This window comes from Salvia splendens, chromosome 18, assembly GCF_004379255.2.
Source record: "Salvia splendens isolate huo1 chromosome 18, SspV2, whole genome shotgun sequence".
In the NCBI taxonomy this organism is placed as follows: Eukaryota; Viridiplantae; Streptophyta; class Magnoliopsida; order Lamiales; family Lamiaceae; genus Salvia; species Salvia splendens.
In genome coordinates this window covers 2496043-2517302 of record NC_056049.1, presented here as the reverse complement: position 1 = coordinate 2517302, position 21260 = coordinate 2496043, and the positions used below count along the sequence as shown (strand labels likewise).

At 37.7% G+C, this 21260-nt stretch overlaps 5 protein-coding genes across 5 annotated transcripts; 2 read left to right on the top strand and 3 right to left on the bottom strand.

Moving 5' to 3' along the window:
* Positions 1 to 183: 183 nt before the first annotated feature.
* Positions 184 to 2379, top strand: LOC121777373 (ycf3-interacting protein 1, chloroplastic-like). Its single transcript, XM_042174613.1, has 6 exons — positions 184 to 529; positions 622 to 666; positions 743 to 856; positions 1347 to 1427; positions 1720 to 1884; positions 2215 to 2379. The coding sequence occupies exons 1-6, from the start codon at positions 260 to 262 to the stop codon at positions 2302 to 2304; spliced, it is 765 nt and encodes a 254-aa protein (XP_042030547.1). The 5' UTR covers positions 184 to 259; the 3' UTR covers positions 2305 to 2379.
* Positions 2380 to 2518: 139 nt separating this feature from the next.
* Positions 2519 to 3747, top strand: LOC121777372. Its single transcript, XM_042174612.1, has one exon. The coding sequence runs from the start codon at positions 2698 to 2700 to the stop codon at positions 3556 to 3558; it is 861 nt and encodes a 286-aa protein (XP_042030546.1). The 5' UTR covers positions 2519 to 2697; the 3' UTR covers positions 3559 to 3747.
* Positions 3683 to 5691, bottom strand: LOC121777371 (galactan beta-1,4-galactosyltransferase GALS3-like). Its single transcript, XM_042174611.1, has 3 exons — positions 5512 to 5691; positions 4269 to 5368; positions 3683 to 4185 (listed from the first exon to the last, which is right to left on the bottom strand). The coding sequence occupies exons 2-3, from the start codon at positions 5360 to 5362 to the stop codon at positions 3840 to 3842; spliced, it is 1440 nt and encodes a 479-aa protein (XP_042030545.1). The 5' UTR covers positions 5363 to 5368; positions 5512 to 5691; the 3' UTR covers positions 3683 to 3839.
* Positions 5692 to 10013: 4322 nt separating this feature from the next.
* Positions 10014 to 12016, bottom strand: LOC121775784 (probable GMP synthase [glutamine-hydrolyzing]). Its single transcript, XM_042172829.1, has 4 exons — positions 11483 to 12016; positions 11341 to 11398; positions 10771 to 10990; positions 10014 to 10663 (listed from the first exon to the last, which is right to left on the bottom strand). The coding sequence occupies exons 1-4, from the start codon at positions 11868 to 11870 to the stop codon at positions 10391 to 10393; spliced, it is 939 nt and encodes a 312-aa protein (XP_042028763.1). The 5' UTR covers positions 11871 to 12016; the 3' UTR covers positions 10014 to 10390.
* A 4555-nt stretch (positions 12017 to 16571) lies between these two features.
* On the bottom strand, positions 16572 to 21260 carry LOC121776408. The gene is made up of 6 exons (XM_042173585.1): positions 20408 to 21260; positions 20023 to 20090; positions 19422 to 19937; positions 18259 to 18715; positions 17165 to 17318; positions 16572 to 17046 (listed from the first exon to the last, which is right to left on the bottom strand). Exons 1-6 carry the CDS (start codon positions 21152 to 21154, stop codon positions 16829 to 16831), a joined length of 2160 nt encoding a protein of 719 aa, XP_042029519.1. The 5' UTR covers positions 21155 to 21260; the 3' UTR covers positions 16572 to 16828.

The following is a 21260-nucleotide window of genomic DNA, read 5'->3' as shown; positions in this document are numbered from 1 at the left end:
GTTAATTGTCTAATTTAGTAATGAAATGTGAGGCATGATTAATGAAATGTGACGAATATTTAAAAATGGCAAAATAAGTATTTAATTACTGATACATAGAATATTAAGTTATGATATTTATCAATCATCTCTAATTTTTAGTAATTATAGCTATTATTATTAAATATAAAATTATTTACTATGAGGATGGCGGGATTGGCCGTGGGCGCTCAACTAACTAAGGCCACTAGTTTATGATTGAGTGAATACCGCTGCAACGATGAATATAACCTCCGCCGCATTACAGGCGGCGCCGGTGGTGCTGCCGCCGTCATTGTTCTACCACCGCCACCGCCCCCGCCCCTTCCCGCTCTCGACTACGAAAATAACAATTGGCCGTGGAATCTCAGGTGCAACTCTCTTGGTTAAAACCAGCAGCCAGGACTCCGCCTCCACCTCCACCTCCACCTCCACTTCCGCCGCCGAAAAACAACCGGAAAACGATGACGTAGATCCCCAGGCTCTTCAATATGTTTCTCAAATCAAGACAGTTACTACTTCTCCTTCGCCTTCTCATGAAATTCCCAATTTCATCTCCATATTATCGTTGTAATCACTAATCAATCAACTCTTTCAAATTAGGTTTTGGAGCTTCTCAAGAAAAACAGAGACATGCTCTTCAATGAGGTCTGCAATTGCGCCAATTCTTCTCACTTTTGTGCTAAGCGCTAGCTGCAGCGGACGATTTGCTTGATTTCTGCAGGTGAAATTGACTGTGCTGATTGAAGATCCAAGAGACGTTGAGCGCAGGCGTCTTCTCGGCATTGATGATGAGAACGCGCCTACGCGTGACGAACTTGCTGATACTTTAGTACAAGTAACGCTCTCTCCCTCTCGTGTTTGGTGTTGCAGTAGCCAAATTCTCATCTGAAAAAGCTCATCCTGATTATTTCAAGCTCGATCACACTCGATCTGATTAGCAATTACCAGTGCTTTGATCACACTCGATCTAATTAGCATTTTTCGAGCTCTGTTGCTCGTTAAAGGATATGATTTGCTTCGAATATGGCAGTGTTTGAAATGCAGCATCATATAACCGTTATTGCTGCTTTGAGAATTGAGATATCATTTTATGCCTTGTGTGATTGCATCGAATAAATGCATTTCCATGGCTAGGTATAGAAGATTTCAGTTTTGAAATTATCGGGTAGAAGAGGATACTGTTTAATAGAATATGGCATATTTTGGCAGGCTACTAAGTTCATCTTTTATATAACTGCAAATCGACTCCTTTGCAACTTGCAAGCCTGTCCAACTGAGTGTCGTATTCGTATTTTATGTTTGACTTGGATGGACTCTCTCTTCAGGTGAATGAAGGAAAAATCCCTGAAAATCGTCTTGCATTGCAAATGTTAGCTGAGGAAATGCTTCAGTGGCCAAATTTAGAGGTATCTTGCAGTATTACATTTTCAAACCACAACTGCTCTTTAGTTACTGTGGCCTAATTTAGTGGCAACCTGCAATATTTTCTCATTTTTTGGGCTAAAGATGTGGGTAGGCTGAGGCATCAGCCATCTAAGTCATCCTACTCCTGGATATTGCTCCAGATTTAGCCCTTATTTATGAGTAAATATATGATTGATCAATGATGAATACATGGAACTGAAAAAAGATACGGGTGAGTTAATTTTGACAGCGGATGTGATTTACAAGTGTGCAACTTTTCTGATATTTTGATAGGTCGAAGTGCAAAAGAAGAAACCACCTGGCAAATCCCTGTATGCAAAATTTACAGACACAGGTATCAATCCAGTAGAGGCTGCGAAGAGGCTGAACATGGATTGGGATTCAGCTGCTGAGATTGAGGATGCCGAGATTGATGATGTGGAAGTGCCCCCTGCTGTGGTTGGTTTCTTCTTCCTCCATATAACAAAACTTCAGCTTTTTATCGTCAAGTTTGATACTGTATACAAAATTTTTAATGTCTGTATTCATGCATCACATGTTTTACATGCCGGACATGCATCCAACTGTATTTCTCTAAAATCTGCTGGCTAAATATTTTAACCAGCAAAGCACAGTGCTGATTCAGTTCGCTTATCATATCAGTTTACGTCCTCGACACAGAACACTTGTCATATTCTTGCTTCCACCCTTAACTTCAAGTTACTTTTAGTGAAACTTGTGTTGTTTTTTCCTAGTTTGAATAAACTGATCATCAACTTATTATTGCAGGGATATGGAGCTCTTTACTTGATCACAGCATTTCCAGTCATTATCGGTATTTCAGTTGTGCTGATTTTGTTCTATAACTCTCTCCAGTAAATACTAGTAATGTTACCTGATCTGTGCACTATAGTTGTTTACTCTGTCAAAGTAAGGAAATATAGATTTTCACTATTTGATGCTTTTTATGAATTCCATATAATATGGTATTATTAGGTAGTGGTTTCTGTGATAAAGGATGGGAAAAATGGTTATAAAATAAACCAATGTTTAAGGTAGAAACTTGAATAAAATATGTTAGGGTCAAAGGTTGATCTTTTGTTGTCCAAAACCTGTGTTATGACTTGCACGTATAGAGCTTATAAACAATTGTATATATGCAAGTGTAGAGAGAGAGAGAGACGTGATGATCATAAGCAAATCTTTGTGGTATCCACGTTTGATTCTTGATGATATAAGTAGAGGCCAAATCTAAGGCCAAAGTAAGAAAAGATGAGTATGATTCAGAAAACAGCCTTGGCTCGCAACATCACTTTGGAGAAGGAGAGGCAGATTTCTGTGGATCCGATTTCAATGCAGGCGAAAACAGAGGCTACGTCTGTACTAGTTCATCGCTTGCTACCACCAGCTGCGAGTGGGAAATTCATAAGCTGCAGTCTCCCCAACTCGCCACGCGAGTCGAAGCAGAAGAAGAAGCACAAGAACCAGCAGTCACCCCTGGCACGACAGCAGTCTGTGGCGCTTGGCAATCTGGAGCGGCTACGGATGCAGAGGAGCAAGTCGTGCGGAGAGGGTAGGGCCTGCCAGCCGTCCATGGACCTGGACCTTTGGCACCGTGGTGAGACGAAAGCAGAAGGGGGAGGAGGCGGCGGCGGTGGCGGCGAGGGTGAAGTCAAGGCCAAGAGCAAGGGCGAAGACAAGTTCAGATGCGGGACTTGCTTGTTCCTCCCGGGTTTAGGCAAGGGGAAAGCGGCCATGCGGAAGGTGGCGGACGAGCATGAGCACGTGCATGAGCAGGCAGACGCAGTATCCCAAAGAGTGTCTCTCGAGAAATTCGAGTGTGGGTCATGGAGATCGTCAGCCATCATAAACTCCCCAGACGGCGATGGAGATGACGCTGCTGCTTCCAATCTCTTCTTCGATCTCCCGTTGGAGCTGATGCGATGCGCCAGTGTCAACGACGTGGAATCCCCGGTCACCACCGGGTTTCTGTTCGATGGGAACCGGAAAGCGGTTGCCAAACTCGGGAAATCAGACGAATCACGTCATGTTCGCTTTTCTTCATCTTCTTCGCCTCGCCTCCGCAAACAAAGGGATGACTTCACTGCCTTCTTAGAAGCACAGAGTGCTTAATCCTCTAATCCCTTCACATATTATACCAAGGGCTCTCTTCCATTTCGATAATTTTGTTCTTTTTTATTCCTAAAGTGTGATGATTTTTCGTTGTAGATATCATGCATCTAATGAACACCACCAATTACTTTTTTGCAAAAGTAATACTCCATAATTAAATAAAAGAATAACGTACAATGTTACTAATAACTATACCCCTTTGTTGTCTTACTTAGTTACATGAGTGTTTGCTGTGATCTATACTTTATATGAAAAAATAAAAACAAAAATGCATTAGTTGGTCATTGGCGCGTTCCCTGCAACACAGGGCCGATGGTTTCGAGTTCGAATCTCTTGACAGCTCCGGCCACCTCACGCAGCGTCGTATCCATAACATAAGGAACCCCATCTACCGTGATTTGGGACACGTTGAGAAACCGGGAGCACGGCTCCTGTCGCTGCGCGATGGTCCCGTGATAGTGGAAGTAGCCGATGCGGTCGTACGTATTGTGCATCGTCTTCCCAACCATGTTCTGCGTCATATGAACCCCAGTCGCGAACACGTTCCGTGGCTGCACCGCGTACTTCCGGTCCCTCCTTTTACCTCTCATCACATCCTTGTACACAAGCTTCTCAAATCCCCATTTCCTACACCACAACAAAACAAAACAAAACCCATTCAATAACAGTACATAACAGAATGCAGTTACTTTATACGTTCAGTGCAGTACCGCGATCGCTGCGGAGCGTCCTCGGCTAGGCAGAGGGAGCCAGACATGGGCATCTGCGCCATCGTGATCTGAGTGTACTCAGAGAGCGAATCCATGACCGAGCCGATGTTCGTTTTCTTCGGGACGAACACGAATTCGTCTACATCGAAGAAGAACATCCATTTGGTCGAAAATCGATAGCGGTGGAGGCAATCGTTGACGATAAGGAACTGATTGTGATAGTAGCCATCGAACTTCTCCTGCTCCCGGACGTCGTGAAGCGTCACGAATCCCTTCTCGATCCACGGCGCCAGCACCGCCCTCAGCCCGTCGTGGACGCCACCTGCATCGTACATCACAAAATGCGACTTCTCTCCGAAGAGTCGCACGTGATACGCCAACCACTCCCGGACCCTCTGCGGGCTCAGATCACCGTGCAACGGCGATCCACAGTACAGATAATCATACTGCAGAACCGCAGTGAGAGATGAATTCTCCCACTGCGCCCCAGGCTCCTCCTCCAGCGCTGGAAATGTGTCGTTCCCAGAGCGGAGGAGGAGCTGGCCGCCATCCCTGTCCCCGCCGGAGGGGATAGGGAAGGTGCAGTTCACCACCACCACGGTGTAGACGCGGCCGTAGCCCCAGTCTGGGAGGATCTTGTATCCTGCTGCTGACACCGTGGCGGTGGAAGTGTTGTGGGACTCCCACCTGCACTCGTAGGTGGGGTTCCCGTAAACCTGGAGCGGCTTCGACGAGAGGCCGACGACAGCGAACGTGTTCGGGCCGCCGCGGTAGGCCGACATCACGATGTAACTATACGCGGCGGAGCCGTACGGGTTGAAAGCCCGAGTCACAACGCCGGTGGCAGTGTTGTTGCTGTCTTTATGTTGAACGGATGGATTGTGAACAACGTCGGCGGCGGAGTCGGCGGCGGCGTTGGGGGAGGAGAGGCAGCGGCGGAGGTCGGAGGGGGAGAGGAAGAAGCGGGAAGGGAGGAGTTGGAGGAGGGTGGCGAAGGTGCAGAGGAAGAGGAGGGCGGTGAGGAAGAGTTTCAACTCGGCGGCGCAACCCCACGCTATTCCGACGAACATTTTCCGGTCATTTTTAGCCGCCATCTTCAACTAAGAAGGGGCAAATATATTTTTATAAAGAAATTTTAATAGTTTGAGGTTGGGGTATTTATAAAGGAAATTGAAAAAATTAGAAAAATGAAAGAATAAAATGATATAAAAAAATATATTGGGGAGGGGCATTTGCCCCTTACCTCTCCCAAGTAGGTTCGCCCCTGGTTGGTTTCTTTCTTTCTTCGATCTCTTCTTTCTTCTGCTTTTCCTTTTTGGGGCGGTTTTCTGCGCTAGCTAATGAGGTTCCTAAATTAAAATAGGATTTTATGAAACTAAAAGATTGCAATTAGGGAATTAATTTATGGTAATTAGTTGTCGAGTAAGGAAAAGTAGATGCTGTTTGTTTGAGGGCAATTACAAAATCTTTTTATTATTTTATGCAAAAGTTTTTGCTTTTGTCCTCGGAAAGCTAAGCCAATGCCCCACACTCGTCTTTGAATATGCTCTTAATGAAGATGTTTACGTCTTAAAAATGATTAATAATTAAGGGTTATTAAAATCAATCAATAATTAAAGGGTTATCTCCAATGAATAATACTCCCTCCGTCCACGAAAAATAAGATACTTTTATTTTCTGCACTCGTTTTGAAAAAATGGTAATAAATAGTTAAAGTGGAGAGAAAATAAAGTACGAGAGAGAATAATGTAGAGAAGTCTCTTGTCTATATTATTCCCTCTCTTACATTTATTTCTCTCCACTTTAACTATTTATTATTATTTTTTCAAAAAGAGTGAAAAAATGAAAGTGTCATATTTTTTTAGACGGGGGAGTATTACTTATTCTAGAAAAAATGTTTTTGTAAAGTCCATACTTGTATTTAAAATAGAGTGATGTACTTGAATGATTCATGAGAAACACATATAGTATTATGAGCGAAAGAGATTAGAAAATTTATGGGAAATTCAAAAACAAATCTTGCATATTAATAGGAAGTTACATTTTATATACTCCCTCCGTCCCAAGATATTAGACTCATTTTTTTGCACAAGAATTTAGGAGGCGTTGTTTAGTGGTGTAATTGAGGTTGGTAATAAAAGAGATTTTGACCATAAATAGAAATGACTCAAGTATGTTGGGACAACCCAAAATGATATATGAATCTAATATCTTCGGACGGAAGGAGTATTTAAAAAGGATGACGTTTTGATAATCGTCATTTTCACCCACATTGACGGAACATGTGTCATCATCAATTTGGAGAAATATAATTTTGGATAAAGCCCCCAAGAAAGAAATTAAAAATTTATGTATTTAAACTAAACAATACAAAGCTCGGGCGAATAACAATAAAAAAAATATAATTGTTTATTTATTTATTTGTATGCAAATAACTCGTAATATACAAATTGAAGAAACTAAGATGAAAATAGCAAAACCGGATGATTAACTATGGTCAGTTTCTTTCCTTTTATTTTTATGACAATGACAATTGTGTAGACTGATTATATGATTTTGGTAAAAAAATGATATTATTTTTTGACACTAAAATCATTCTATATTTAAATTATTTCCTCCGTCCCTAACGAAATGTATTTACTTAGTAATTCGTATCGATTCACTGTCATTAAATATAACCTACCAAAATTGAACGTGACAAAATCAATAATGAGAGGAAGGAGACTGAGAACCGTTCAATTACTGGAGAAATTGAAAGGTCATCAAAAAATTATTTTTCAAACTAACATCAAAGCCAAGAACCATACAATAATTTGTCTTTGTTTCCGATTTAAACCGACATCCAAATTAGGTATGGTTTGGTCAATTAATTAGGCCATGCAAACCCTTTGTTTAGATGGCTAATGGTTTTAGTTCTTTGATTAATTAGAGTTCTTTGATCATTGACATTTCACCCATGTATATTTGCACATTCATTAGTCGTATTTTTTAATATATAAACATAATAATCTATTTTGGCTTGAATATGGGGCATGCTCAGATCCTTTATTTAAGTACTATCAAATAAATTTTCGTAAAAATCATAATTTTTTGTTAAATTGTACCAAAACATTAAAAATTAGACGCAAAAACTATGAATCTTAGCATCTTTCTCAATTTTAGTTTGCGGGTTTATGTTTGATCGTGTTGCTGAATGACGCTGACGCACATGCTCGAGTTATTTGCTAAATATGCTAAGAAAATTAATAAAATTTACAAGTAATTTCATCGTCTTAGAAATTTTCAGGTGTCAGGTTAGATATAATCTCACCCAAATTCAATTGGGTGGGAAAAATTAAAAATATTAAAATTCATAAATATTCACAGCTAATATTTAATTTATTCTAAGACAAAAGAGAATATAACTAAAATTTATGATTCTCTTGGTAATAATATTGGAAGAAGAATGAATATATACTCCCTCCGTCCATAAAATAGTGTCCAAGATTAACTCGCCACGGGTTTTAAGAAATGTGAAGAAAAATAAGTGGAAAAAGTTAATGAAACGTAGATTCTACATTTATATATTAGTTTAATAATAAAACGTAAGAGTAATGAGTTAGTAGAAAGTTGAGTTCATTTATAAAAAATGAAAAAAAAAGTCGATAATATTTCGTAGATGGATCAACATGACAAAACTGGACAATATTTCGCGAACGGTGAGGGGGTATATTATTAAAATTTGAAGAAAAAGAGGCCGGTAGATATAATATGATTAAGGATTAATGATTAGGAAGTCGCTAGATAGCTAGCGTCGGTAAGGAAAGACGCGTGTTTTTGTGGGCACGTGGGCAGTTGGTTGTTCCATTCTAGCATGCCACGTGGCTGCACCTGCACCGTCTCACTCAACCCCAATCACATTTCCTCTCTTTTTCCTATTTTATTTTTTTTTTCTCACATTTCCTATTTACCAAACTAACTCTTCCACTTGTACATTTTCAACAATTCTGATTGTGATATTTATTGTTGTTAATATGTAGTGTACAAGATATTGAATAATCAAAGAATTGCTTGAAAAACATTTCCAATTCATCTTTATTGATAAATTAATACGCTCACTCGCCTCAGTTGAGACATTTTTTTAATAAAATATTTAAAAAATGAACGTGTTAAAAGTTAACGTTGACGTAGTAAAGTAAAAAAAGGAATAACTTCATAAAGTAAGAGGGATGGCGAGAAGGTAAAGTATGACATAAGTTTTTGCCAAAAAAAAATTATTCGTGCATAAAGTGATAGTGTTTTGGTGATACTCAAAATGACATTGTTGCACTAAAATAAGATAGGAAAAACTAATGAAACGATGTCGTTTTGAATATCACTAGAGACATTATTTTGTATACGGATGACACAATTGCAAAAATTTAAAATTTTGTAAATCAATATTTTATTTCAAAAATTTATAGGAATTATCATAATTTTAAAAAAATTTAAGTTAAATGATTATTAACGATTTCTTTATAAATGTGTCATCATAAATTGACATTATAAACAATCATTAAATGTATCTCTATGATTGAAGATTTCAGGAAAAAAGTACTATTGTTGAATAGACACTTGATGTGCTTTCTTAATGTTTACATCATTGTAATTACAATAGTTCAATCATAATTAGCAACTAAGACTTTTTATGTTAGTATAAATTGGGTTATGTGAACTTGATATAATAAAAACAGAGCAATTGGAACTCGTTAAGTCACGAAATAAGAAAATAATCATCTATATAGTCTTTGTTGTTGTTGAGTGCACATTTGCTAATCAGTCTATATACAGCCTGTCATTCATTTTAAACAAATCAATTAATTTAATTAAGCAGATATACTTGACATATATATATATATATATATTGATTTGAGACTGTATTTATCGCTGCAGAGTGTAGCCCAGAATGGAAAAGATTATACTGCATTTTAATTTGGATAGTATTTTTAGAGCAATTGAAACTTGAAAGCAAGGTTTCTGCCAGTTCCATTCAACTTTAATTATTTTCCATTTTCACTTTAAATAAATTGCTAATACTATCATTAATTATTATAAGTAAGTATAATAACAATTGGGCAGCCTAAAAGGAGTAGAGTTTTTACATATCAACAAAATGTTAATTGGGCCGACTATAAGTGAACTGTATTTTCTAAACTGTGGGCTTGCAAGTATAAGTAGTAGTAACAATTGTGCCTGGCCACAATATCCCTTGTTAGTTGTTACATATATTTCTAAGTTATTATACTTAATAATAATTCAAAATTAATAAAATAATGATAGCAACATTAGACTTTGAGAGAGTTACTGTGACAATTTGTTTGTCCAATAAAAACAAAGGCAAATTAGGTCGAATTCTAGTATGTTCTGGTATTTTAAAAATCAGTCGAAATAATTATGAAATTTGTAGTATTTGTTTGCATTCTCCGTGGTAACTTTTGTGGTGCTTATATGATAGCCGAGAAATTATACATGGCATTTTTGTCAAAGCGTTGTCAACATGTCACTACTTATGTATAAAACAATGTCATTTGGTTGAAAACATCATTGCATGCCATGTTTGAAAACCTCATTATATTGATTAAAATTAAGAAATAAATCAGATTTTGATCAAATTTCATAATTTTTTTTTCTGATAATTTAACCTAATGATAAATCTTGTATCCCCAATTCTCTTTTGTGAACGAAAGAAGTGTATAAAAGGAATCATTAATATTAGCACATCAAATCTACACCCAAACAATTCTTGAATTAAATTACAAAAAGCCAAGCCATGAAAATTACAAACTATAGAAATACAATAGAATTAGGTCATCGCAATGGCAAGCCACGTGAGTAAAGAAAAGGGAAAATACATAAAAAGGTGATCAAATTAACAAGGATAACTACTTCTAATATTTATATAACAATAATATGTCACCCCACAGCACTTGGCGCCTTACCTTTTTCTTTGATCAATTGGATACAATATCTTTTGATAATATGTATCCACCAATCATCATATATATATATATATATATATATAGCACAATAATTCAAAATTTAGGTATTATGGTATAGAGATGTTAGTATTGGTATGTACGTACGGCCGTCCGTTCCTAATTTGATTAATTTTGATACAATGAGTGGAGATGGAGAATTTGGGAGTGTCTCGGACAAGTGAGCAAGTGGTCGTTGGTGAGGCCGGCCGCTTGCATGAACGAGTGTATGACCGTGGGGCCCACCTGCCGGAACCCCCTCCTCACCATGTCCTTGCTTATCGTCTCCGACTTCGACGTCTTCACCGGGATCTTGTTGCTCAGCTTGTACGCCGTGGCGATTGCCTTGTCGTTCACGTATCCCCATAGATACTTGTCTAGTGATCCCACTTCGTCCCATATCTGCACTCCTTCGTTAAAATTGAATTATTGGATATGTTTTATAAATTGAAATTGATCCGATCCAATTTTTAATTAATTAATCAATTTCAAAAAAATGAATAAATTACCTGAAGTATCCTTTTTGCATTGTCGACAGCTCCTCTTACATGGCTAAGCTCTATACGATATTGAGAACTAATGGCTATCATCTTCTTCTCCGAATACTTTGAAACAACTTCCACGTCAAATCCTGAGAATGCATCCCTAAAATCTTGTCTTTTCTTCAACACCGCCGTCCAATCCGATCCGACTTGGGCCCCGGTCAATACCAACATCTCGAACAACATCCTGCACCCGCAACATCAGTTAATTTTGAATTCAGAAAATGAAACTCGTAAAGTCAAAGCTACCAGATGTGGAGTCGACAATAGTTTGAAAATATGAATTTAATAGAATTATTTTGTACTCGTGGGCCCAACCCTATTCATTCATACATACACAGTACAATGACACATCCACGAAACGAAATTAGTGGGGTCAAAACTACTGGACGCGAGGTCCACGAGATCAAAAGTGTTAATTTACTAGAATTTTCCAATACTCGTGAACCGGCTCAGCCAACCCACACGACCCCACCTCCATCCGTCCCTACTTATACATACACACATACATATGTTAGTAAGAGAATGGTGACTTACTCATCATTATGAACAGGCACCCCCCATTCTTCATCATGGTAGGCCACATAAATAGGGTCTGCACAAATTTAATCAAGTGATTAATTAAACCATAATTGGGGCGTTTAAGATAAAACAAATTAATTAAATTAAAGAACAATACCTGAATTAGGGGTTATGAAAGTGCATCTCTTGTCACTAACATGACTAGCCTGAGGAGTAGGCGCCGCCGCCGCCTTAGACGGCTTGGCCGCCGCCGCGGCCCGCCCATAATGAGCGATCCGCATCCTCCTCCGCTCATGAAAGCTAGCAACCTCCTCCCTTCTCGCGGCGGCGATGCTCCCCGCCTCATACTCCACAACACTATAGCTGAAGCTCTTCGACTTGTTCAGCAATTTTGGCCTCGGGCTCGGGCCAGGCTTCGGCTCGTCGTCCGTCATCTTGCTACGGAGGAACAAGCCCGACGCGTCGGCATTGTTGCGCCTCTCCGAGAGAGGGGCGCGGATGGCGCCGTTCGTGTTGGGGACCAATTTCGCCTTGGAGGAACACATTATACTGAATAACGAGGACGAGGACGAGGACGAGGAGGATATATGATAGTAGAATTGGATGAAGGATGAAAGTGGATATATAATAGCAAAGCAATGAGTGTAGGGACGAGTTGTAACATGGCAAGGTTGGATGAGATATAAAATACTTTGGTTTTGTTTAATTTTTGTTGAAATGAGTTGAGGAATGTATTTGGGGTTAGGGGACCCTACTTGTCACGTTCATTCACCCTACCCTCACTTCAACTGCGCATTAAAGCCCATGTGCTCCCTAAAATACTCCTTACTCCCTTTTCATCTCTAATTTAAATACCAATATTAATTATACTAACTCCATACATTTGTATAGTCATTAGTTAGTTGACTAGGTGAGTTTAGTATATATATATTGGGCAAATTGCCCAAAAACATACATGAAATTTGGTGAAGTTTCGACTTTTCACACAATTCTAAAAATCTGTAGTAAAAAGTCATGAAAATGTGATTTGTTCTAAATTATCTTATGATGAAAAAATTAGGTGAAATTGTATTTGATATGACAGCCAAGAAATCATACCTAAATGTCACCTACAATCAGTTAATTGGTGCCGTCTATGTATAAAAGTTGGCATTGTTTAGTTGAAAAACATCATTAGTATATTACAAGCAAGTGGTCATATTTTTTTTTCTTGATTTTTCTAACCAACCATGAAAATTTCAGGACATACTAAAATTTGACTAAACTTCATTATTTTTATGACAATTTTTCCATATACATACTTATTACACCTTGGTTTCCCCGGTAGTGCAACTACAACGAAAGCTCAATCCTCAACATTCATTCATGTGCTTTAATGAGGTGGAGTAGTTCTGTGTTTATGGCTGTGTACCAAAGCCCACCATTTATATTTAATTTAACCATCTCTTGTTAGTGAGCAACCCAATACACTTCTTGATTTATATACTCCATTCGTTCCAAAAAAAAATAGTTCACTTTTGCTATTTTACCACGTCCATCAAAATTGATCCACTTTTTACTTTTAAAAACTTTTTCATTACATATTATACTGTGTGGGTCTCAATATTCACAATAAGTACTTTTCCATTATATTTTATCAATTTTGCATTAGAATTTGCGTTAATCCCAAAATCTTTATTTCAGGGGAGGATGAAGTATGAGATTATATATTAATAATTGGTGATTTGTGTCACTGACAAATATAAAGAGGAGGGATATTCGTTTTGGATGAAAAGGGGAACACACCATGTGCTTTTACAAAAATAATGGATTCAATCAATAATGTAATCTCTCTTTCACAAGACAAAAAGCAATACACATGCATCATTCTTGAGTGGATCACTCCCTATTACAACACTTCATTTTCACAAATCAATTTATCATTATCTTTAAACATAGATATAGGCAGCCGCCTAGCTTCTTCCTCAACAAATGATAGCTTTTTCAATTTCCACAAGAAAAAAGAAAATTAAGGTTTGTATAATTGAGGGAATAAATTGGAAGAGTCATAAAGCTAGTAAATTGGATTTGGCAGTTGCATGTGGAGATACTACAATCATCCATCCATGTCTCTTGGTACATTTACACGTGTAAGTCAGCGTGCGGTTTCCTACTTAATTTAGAGTTAATTGGCATCAATAATTAAATAATAGTAATAACATTATTATTAATAATAAATACAAAAAGAGAATTCACTACTTACATAAAAAGGTGAGGGCATCCGCATCAGCGTGCTCATGACCTGTCCAAAGCACGCATCCGCATATCATATGCATCACTTAAGCACGCTGTTGCGGGTGTCCTATCACGCACGCTTCAACGTCTATACATGCTGATATGTGACCACTATTTTATTCTTTTACTTATTCGAAAATCTTTATAATAACAAAAATATAAAAAAATTCTAACGGCTATTTATGACAATTTAAATTTATTTTCTAATTTATGTAATTTTAATTATATATTTTATTTTATTCATTTATTTATGAGACGCTTGTTCTCCGCTTATCATTATTGATCATTTTATAAAAACAACCAAAGGCATGGCAGGTATCATCAAACTATATAGTATCATTATTATTTTTGTTATGCTTGTTGCTATGCACGATTAATTTCATTTAATCATTTCCGTTAATTATTAGGTAGCAGAAAATAACCTACTCCTCACATCTTAGCAGCAAATTAAGCAGTTACTACATGTGGCCATGATTAGTTAGTTATTTTCATTTACTATTATTTTTTAGTGGTTGGATGTATATACTTTAATTTCAAAGGGTTCATCGAATTAACTTTAAATTCACTAGTATCACCCACGTTTCAATGCACGATCCATTTTCTTTTATTTAAACTTATTTTATATTGTAAAATGATTTTATAAATTCATAAAAATATTATTGTATGAAATCTAAAATCATAAATATATAAAATAAAAAACAATTATTAAAAAATATAAAATCAATCAAAGAAATAAAAAATAACACACAAATATATTGATTGGTGATTTTGGCAAAAATATGCATACATATTATTATTAACATTATCACAGTTTAATTAAATTATTTATATCTATTTTATGATTAGTCAATATCTACCCATCTCCATAATGATTTAAATTGGTACTCGGATGGTAAATGCCGTTATTTTTTGGCAAGACTTCAATGCGTAAAAATAACATATTTTCTAGATATTTACATAAATAATTAAATATTAAATATATAATTGATTCAATACGTACCCCTTTTGTAATTAAAATAAATTTAACATACCATTTGGCTTGTAACTTTTATTTTTAGGATTTATATATTATGGAGTATGATTTATTATTATTATTATTATTATTTTAAATAATTTATTAAATTCATAATATATCATGTAGTAATATATTTAAGTTAAGCCAATTAAATAAATTAATTCATTAAAAGATAATTTTATTAAATGGAGTAACACAATTCAATAAATTAAACTCATAAATTATTTGTAATCAAATTTATTTATTAAAACAATTAAAAAGTAATCATCTAGTCTAGACTATTCAATAAAATAATTGGAGCAACATAAAAAGACCATTACTAAGATATAAATTTATTAGGTTAAAGAATCTCCCTAAATCAATACGCCTCTATTTTGTCTCTCTCCCAACCTCCACTTCGATCTATCACTATGCCGCACAAACGAAATTCATCTTTCCGATTTGCATCACCTCTCCTTCCAATAGATATCGCTGACCATTTCTCATCGGAGAAAGAGAACGCATCGCCTTTCGGCTCGACGACCGCTACAGCGAAATCGAGATCATCATCTCCAGCATATTTTAGCAGACTTGCCTTTTCCTCCCATTATTTAGGTAGGAATTTTGATACAAGAACTGTTTTGGGAAGATTATTTATAGAGAGTTTGCATGCATTGTTTCATGCTAAGAGTCTCTTTAATTCAAATGACTACTCACTTTTCATATTCCTATAGAAATTTCTCATTTCTATATTAATCCCTATGTTAATGAGTGTTGATTGAAAACAAAAAGAAAATTTAATGTACTAGCGAGAAACCAAATTCATAGTGATTAATCAGTTTTGAAACAGCCGGCCGTTACAATGTAGTTAATACTATATATTAAAAAAAAAAATTTAATTGAATTAGATTTTTATTTTTAGAATGGCAGTTTTGTAAATATCTCCAAAACTCTCCTTTTATATAAGTATAGATAGATAGATAGATAGATTGATGGTAGTAGGGAGCATTAGATCAACCATAGACAAATAATCAACTCATCATCCTCATTTCTCCAATAAATGATAACATATATCCATCTGCAGCCAGCTCGATTAATCGATTGAAAACCAGAATTTAGGATTATCTACATGTACATCTGAAAACCAGATTACTCATTTGAGGTTTATCTACATATACATCTGAAAATATATATGACTAAATTAATTAGGATATTGAGATTTAATGAATTAGCATTTAACCACTAATTAATTAATAAAAATAAAAGAATGGAGTATATGATTATGATATAGGGTCTATGATGTTGCTAATATATATTCCACCCGTACCATGAAAATAGCATAGGATGACACAAATTTTAATTCACAATTAATAAAGTATGAAAAAGATAGAAAGAAAAAATTATTGGAATATTTTTAGTAGAGAATGCTGCCTACCCATTAGAGAGACTAATGTTACCAAAACTAGAAATGTCTATTTTTAAGGGACGAGCAAAAATGATAAAAGTAGTCTGTTTTTTTTTTGTAGTTTTTGAGAAAACGTAATTTTGTTATCAAAGAAAATACACTTAGATAATTTCTAGCTTTCTCTATCGAAGAATCGTACCAAAAATTTTCCAATAACTTAATCTTTTTGTTTTTTTTGACGCTTTCATTTGTGTTCTCTAATTTTAGTTTGGACGCCAATAATAACGATGCTTTTTGGAGCGTTGGTGATACATTTAAAAACACATATAAGCGCTCTTCACCGCATTAAAAAATATCTTTAATGGTTTTTTTGTTGTAGTGTCTCGTCTATATATATTTTCAGCTATGATATCATCTCAGATGATGACAATAATTTATAACACATCCAACCCTCTCCATCTAATTCATCTCTTACAAAATTTAGGATAAGCACAGATGTATATATTAATATATATACATATAATATTAGATCAGAATTGACAAGAAGAGTTACATTACATTGTTCGTCCTAGCACCAATCCGGCCACCATATATGTATGTATATATATAATATCCTTATGTACATTTGTTATAAATTCGTCTGTATATACTAAAATCCACCACCAAACAAAATAGATCGAATCGGTGGAGGTGAGCTAGGCAAGATTACAACGGAATTAGATGTTAATAATTGAATATAACGATGATGAAGATGATGATCCATCACATATATAAAAAGGGTGTGTTTGTTACTTGTTTGTATGTATATATGTATAGTGATTGAAGAGATTTCAAAAATTGGACTGCGTGCGGACGACGTCGAGTATCTGAGCACTGCACACGGGGCATCCGCGGCCGCTCCAGTGGAGCTGGTTCGCGCAGTCGAAGCAGGTGCACATGTGTCCGCACCGGTACAGCACGCAGTCGACTTGCACTTTGCAGCAGAGGCAGCATCTTGTTCCGTTGCTGGCGCCTCGTTTCACTTGATGTCGTCGTCCGTTCTTTGCATCTGCTCCTCAGATTTTACAAAAGAGGTATTGACAGTGACCGATATGAGTTTTAGTGTAAAATTAGTAAAGTAAGAGAAATATATATAAAAAATGATTGAAATATTGTTTGACTTTTACCGGAATGAGTGATAGCGGCCGTAACTTCCTTCTTGATGGAGCGGTGCATTTTGACCTGCATATCGGTGCAGCTTTTCATCGATTTTCTCAGCTCGGATATCTCTTGGTGGAGCTGCTCCATATGCCTTCTCAAGTCATATATGATCTCCATTTCCTGTTCACATTGAGCGTATCGTTACATCCCAAACAAGAGAACTCATCCTAAAAAACTAGGCATATCAGAAGAGGAATTTCATATAGTCTATAAATTCCACATTTGTGTTTTACGCAACAAATGCGGGAATATTTCTTTGGACTGAATTTTGCAACAATCGACCACCCTTAGCGGCCAACGTTCTCATTAATCACGATAGGTGCCAACTCATCTGTGTTGGTCACCAAATAACTCCTTCCCAAGCCCACCATTCCGGTTGGGGCTCTCAGTGAAATTATCAAATTATCAATGTTACGTACAACTAAATAGGAGGATACGTCCCAAAAAAAGACTAGCCTATCAGGAGAGAGAACTCATTTAGACTTTAAATCCAACAGCAGTTGTCTAAGACAACAGGTGCAAATATGTTTCGTTGCACTGGAGATCAACCCTCCTTGAGAGTCGATGTCCTCAATGGTCACAACTGGAGCCCAAACCTCCTCTTGTCACGGATGCCTCATTCCACATGCCACCACACTGAGTCGTCGGGACTCTCAACGAAAGAATCAATACTACATATCAAATATGAAAACTCATCCCGAAAGACCAGTCCAACAAAAAGAGAGAGTTTATTTTGACTATATACCAACATATGTTGCCTTACACAACAGACACATGACAAATTTCCTTGCACTGAAATCCGTAACAGTCAACTCTCCTTAGAGCCAACGTCCTCATTAGTCACGTCCACTATTAACTCATTCCACAAGCCACAACTTTGAGTCATTGTGGCTTTTATTGAAAGCACTAATATCACAGATCAAACGTGAGAACCCATCCCAAAAAGACAACCTATCAAGGGAGAGACCTCATTTGGCCTAATAACCACGTCTTACGCATCATATACGAGACAAGTTTCATCGCACTGGAGTCTGTAACAATAACTTTAGTATATACTTACAAATGTTGGATGAGCAGTGTAGGTGGAGGTCCGACCGGTCATGTCCTGAGAGCAATAGTTCGTCGAAGAATGCGGTGTGGAGGGAGAGACAGCCTGAGAAGAGCACTCACTCGGCTCTTGACACTTATGCTTCTCATTCTCAGCATATGGTGTGGAGGGAGATGCAACTTGATAAGAGCACTCACTTGGCTCTTCACACTTGTGCTTATCACTCTCATTATGATCAGCATGAGGCGTGGCTGCAGAAGCACCCACATATTCTTGACATTCACCAAACTGTTGCCTCTCACCTTCTTTATCATATTCATCAAAATATTTTGCTGCTTGATGAACTCCTCCTCCTCCTCCTTCCTTGAACACTTTATTGTTTTGTCTTTGATCTCCCTGACTACGACATATCATGAGCTGATCAATCTTGTCCTTCAGCTCACTCGTTAGGAAATTCGACACACTCTTCCTGCAAATTAAATCAATTAATCGAAAATATTAACAAAATAAAGGCAAACTGTCGGTAAATCCATGAAGTTTGGTTGAAGTTTGGTCAGTCCTGTAACTTGGAAAATCATTCGGGAAAACCATCAAGTTTGAATTTATTTGTAATCACATCGTAATCTGAGTCTACAGCATGGAAATCACACTTAAACACTAATGTCAATGAGTTAAACGATATGGTCTATTTATAAAGAACATGCAGTAGGATTTTTTCATCATGGATAATGGCAAAAAATCCAAACATGTTGGTTTTTCCAGCTAATTTTTGAAAGTTGCGGGTCGAATGAGAATTGACCAAACTTCATGCTTTTTAGGCAATTTGCCTAAAATAAAAGGGCTATAAAATGGCTAATTGCTGGATCTCGTGAAATTTGATCAAATTCTGTTTCATTAGGCAACTTTAAAATCAGTCAGAAAATTTATAAAGTACTATAAATTTGTTTATATTTCTTTCATATATGGTGATTTTTTTGTGAAAATGTATCCAGTGTGTTAGTCTGGAAATCATATGCGGACGTCATCACCGTTGAGTTTAAACAATAACATATCATAATTTTTTCATTGTGAGACAATTGCGAGCGGATCCAAACTTCATAGTTTCCCAACTGATTGCGCAACTATCCCATAAAAAAATGCAAGCAACATGGTAGATGTGTCGAGTTTGAATTGACCTGCATAGGAGTGAACGAATCTCTTCTTTCTCTGCAAACGGATCAAGCATCTCTTGATACCTCTCCTGCCTCAGACACTCCCAGTCGCTGCGCGGGCGCGACACTTGTTCGATCCAATCCGTGTTGATCTCTTCTCCCATCTGGGATTCCTCCCATCCCCCTTCAGGATGGGCGATATCGGCCAGCCAGTCGGCCTCAGTGTCCACCATCGGCAGCTGGCTACTGCAGGTGATGGATACTGCTTGATCATCACCACCGCCATCATCGTTGTCGTCGTCTTGCTTATTGCTCTCTTTGGATTTGGATGTTTCTTCACGTGTGTTAACCCTAGTTTCTTGTTTGGTGTATGTGGTTTCTTCGTAGTGGATGATGTCTTGTTGTGCTCTCAGACAACTCTTCCCGTTATTATTACACCTTTTGTCTTGTTTTCTTGCTTCATCGTCTGTTGTCTTGTCTTTTGCCTCTTTTTCGAAATGCACTGTTGTAGTGCTTTGGCCCTTTTGGTTCACTCTTGGCCTAGGAATGTGAGAAAACCCCAATTTGTGAAAATTAGGTTAAATTTGAGAGAGAGAAAGAGGGGTAGGAGAGAGAGAGATGAGACTTAGGTATTTGTGGATCAATGGGAATGCCTTCCATGCCACGTCGCAGCAACCTAAGCTTTAGCACAGCCTATTTAGACAAAAAAACAGTAGAGTTTGAGAAAGAGAAAACAAATAAGTTAAATTCTCTTTTCATACCGACATGGGATACTCTCTTCCTCCGCTACCAACTTAAGATACCTTCTTTATCCGCTTATAAATGTCTATCGAATTTTAAGAAATTGTTTAAATTTATAAAGAAAAGTAAAGAAAAAACTAGTAGAATGTAGGTTCCACTAATTAAAATTAGTAAAAGTGAAAATTGAATATTTATTAACGGACTAATAAAAAAAATGAAAAATTGAACATTTAATAACGGATGGAGAGAATATTTTCTTTAGAGGGAACCTGAATGCGGCCGCAATGAGGGAATTTGGAGACGTATTTACGAGCATGGACCACGTTTATCTCCCTGCGCCGATCCCTCTCCCTCCGCGCGAGGAGGTCGAGGTAGGCCTGTCGGCCCCAGATGCGTAGCGCGGGCGCGGCCGTAGGCCTAGGGTCGGCGTGATCGAGCGACGCCCGAGTCCGGGGAGGAGAGGCGCAGCAGGCTTCGTTGGGTGTCAGCCTCCTGATGATGTCGGACACCCTCAGCCTGTCGTTCTCAGTGACGTCCGACATCCGGCTGCGGATGGATGACCTGCCGCTCGGAACTGTCCGATCGGACTCCCAGTCGCTGATGATGGAGTCGCCGTCCATCGCGACTGGGCCACTGGGAGGGAGGGGAGGCGGGGGCGGCGCACCCCGCTCGTACCCCCTCCATTTCTGGACCAGGGACGACACGCCCCCCGCGTTCGGGTTTCCCGGAAGAGCGGGGCTCGCGCCGGCACTGGTGTCAGATTCAGCGGGAAATACGATCTCCCGCGCAGCCCATCTATCCCTGCATTGTTTGTTTGAGCACTCATACGTGCTCTCATTATTATTATTGTTGTTGTCGTTGTTGTTGCTGCTGTTGCTGGTGCTACACGGGGGTGTGGCATCGGACGCGGTAGCAGCGCTTTCCCATTGTGGTTGGTGAACCCAAAGATCGCCTAGTTCCAAGTTGTTAAGATTGTTTTGGAAGAATGGGACAATCTCAACTTGGAAAGAGGCCATGGAGAGTTAAATTAATTAATAATGAAATTGGTTAATCAAGAAGCAAGCCATATGTGATTAAGAGAAAATTGGGATATTAATTAGAGTTATGTGGTTCTTTCTTGAG

What these genes read in the sequence shown, in the direction of transcription:
- LOC121777373 (XM_042174613.1), top strand. Translation starts at nt 260, where the DNA reads ATGAATATAACCTCCGCCGCATTACAGGCGGCGCCGGTGGTGCTGCCG. An exon ending in TTGCTGATACTTTAGTACAA is followed by an intron (nt 857 to 1,346) that starts GTAACGCTCTCT and finishes CTCTCTCTTCAG; the next exon opens with GTGAATGAAGGAAAAATCCC. An exon ending in TTCAGTGGCCAAATTTAGAG is followed by an intron (nt 1,428 to 1,719) that starts GTATCTTGCAGT and finishes ATATTTTGATAG; the next exon opens with GTCGAAGTGCAAAAGAAGAA.
- LOC121777372 (XM_042174612.1), top strand. Translation starts at nt 2,698, where the DNA reads ATGAGTATGATTCAGAAAACAGCCTTGGCTCGCAACATCACTTTGGAG.
- LOC121777371 (XM_042174611.1), bottom strand. Translation starts at nt 5,362, where the DNA reads ATGGCGGCTAAAAATGACCGGAAAATGTTCGTCGGAATAGCGTGGGGT. An exon ending in GACGCTCCGCAGCGATCGCG is followed by an intron (nt 4,186 to 4,268) that starts GTACTGCACTGA and finishes GTTGTGGTGTAG; the next exon opens with GAAATGGGGATTTGAGAAGC.
- LOC121775784 (XM_042172829.1), bottom strand. Translation starts at nt 11,870, where the DNA reads ATGTGTTCCTCCAAGGCGAAATTGGTCCCCAACACGAACGGCGCCATC. An exon ending in TTTCATAACCCCTAATTCAG is followed by an intron (nt 11,399 to 11,482) that starts GTATTGTTCTTT and finishes AAATTTGTGCAG; the next exon opens with ACCCTATTTATGTGGCCTAC. An exon ending in GTGCCTGTTCATAATGATGA is followed by an intron (nt 10,991 to 11,340) that starts GTAAGTCACCAT and finishes TTGCGGGTGCAG; the next exon opens with GATGTTGTTCGAGATGTTGG.
- LOC121776408 (XM_042173585.1), bottom strand. Translation starts at nt 21,154, where the DNA reads ATGGCCTCTTTCCAAGTTGAGATTGTCCCATTCTTCCAAAACAATCTT. An exon ending in CTCATTGCGGCCGCATTCAG is followed by an intron (nt 20,091 to 20,407) that starts GTTCCCTCTAAA and finishes TTGTCTAAATAG; the next exon opens with GCTGTGCTAAAGCTTAGGTT. An exon ending in GGCCGCTATCACTCATTCCG is followed by an intron (nt 17,047 to 17,164) that starts GTAAAAGTCAAA and finishes TCTGAGGAGCAG; the next exon opens with ATGCAAAGAACGGACGACGA.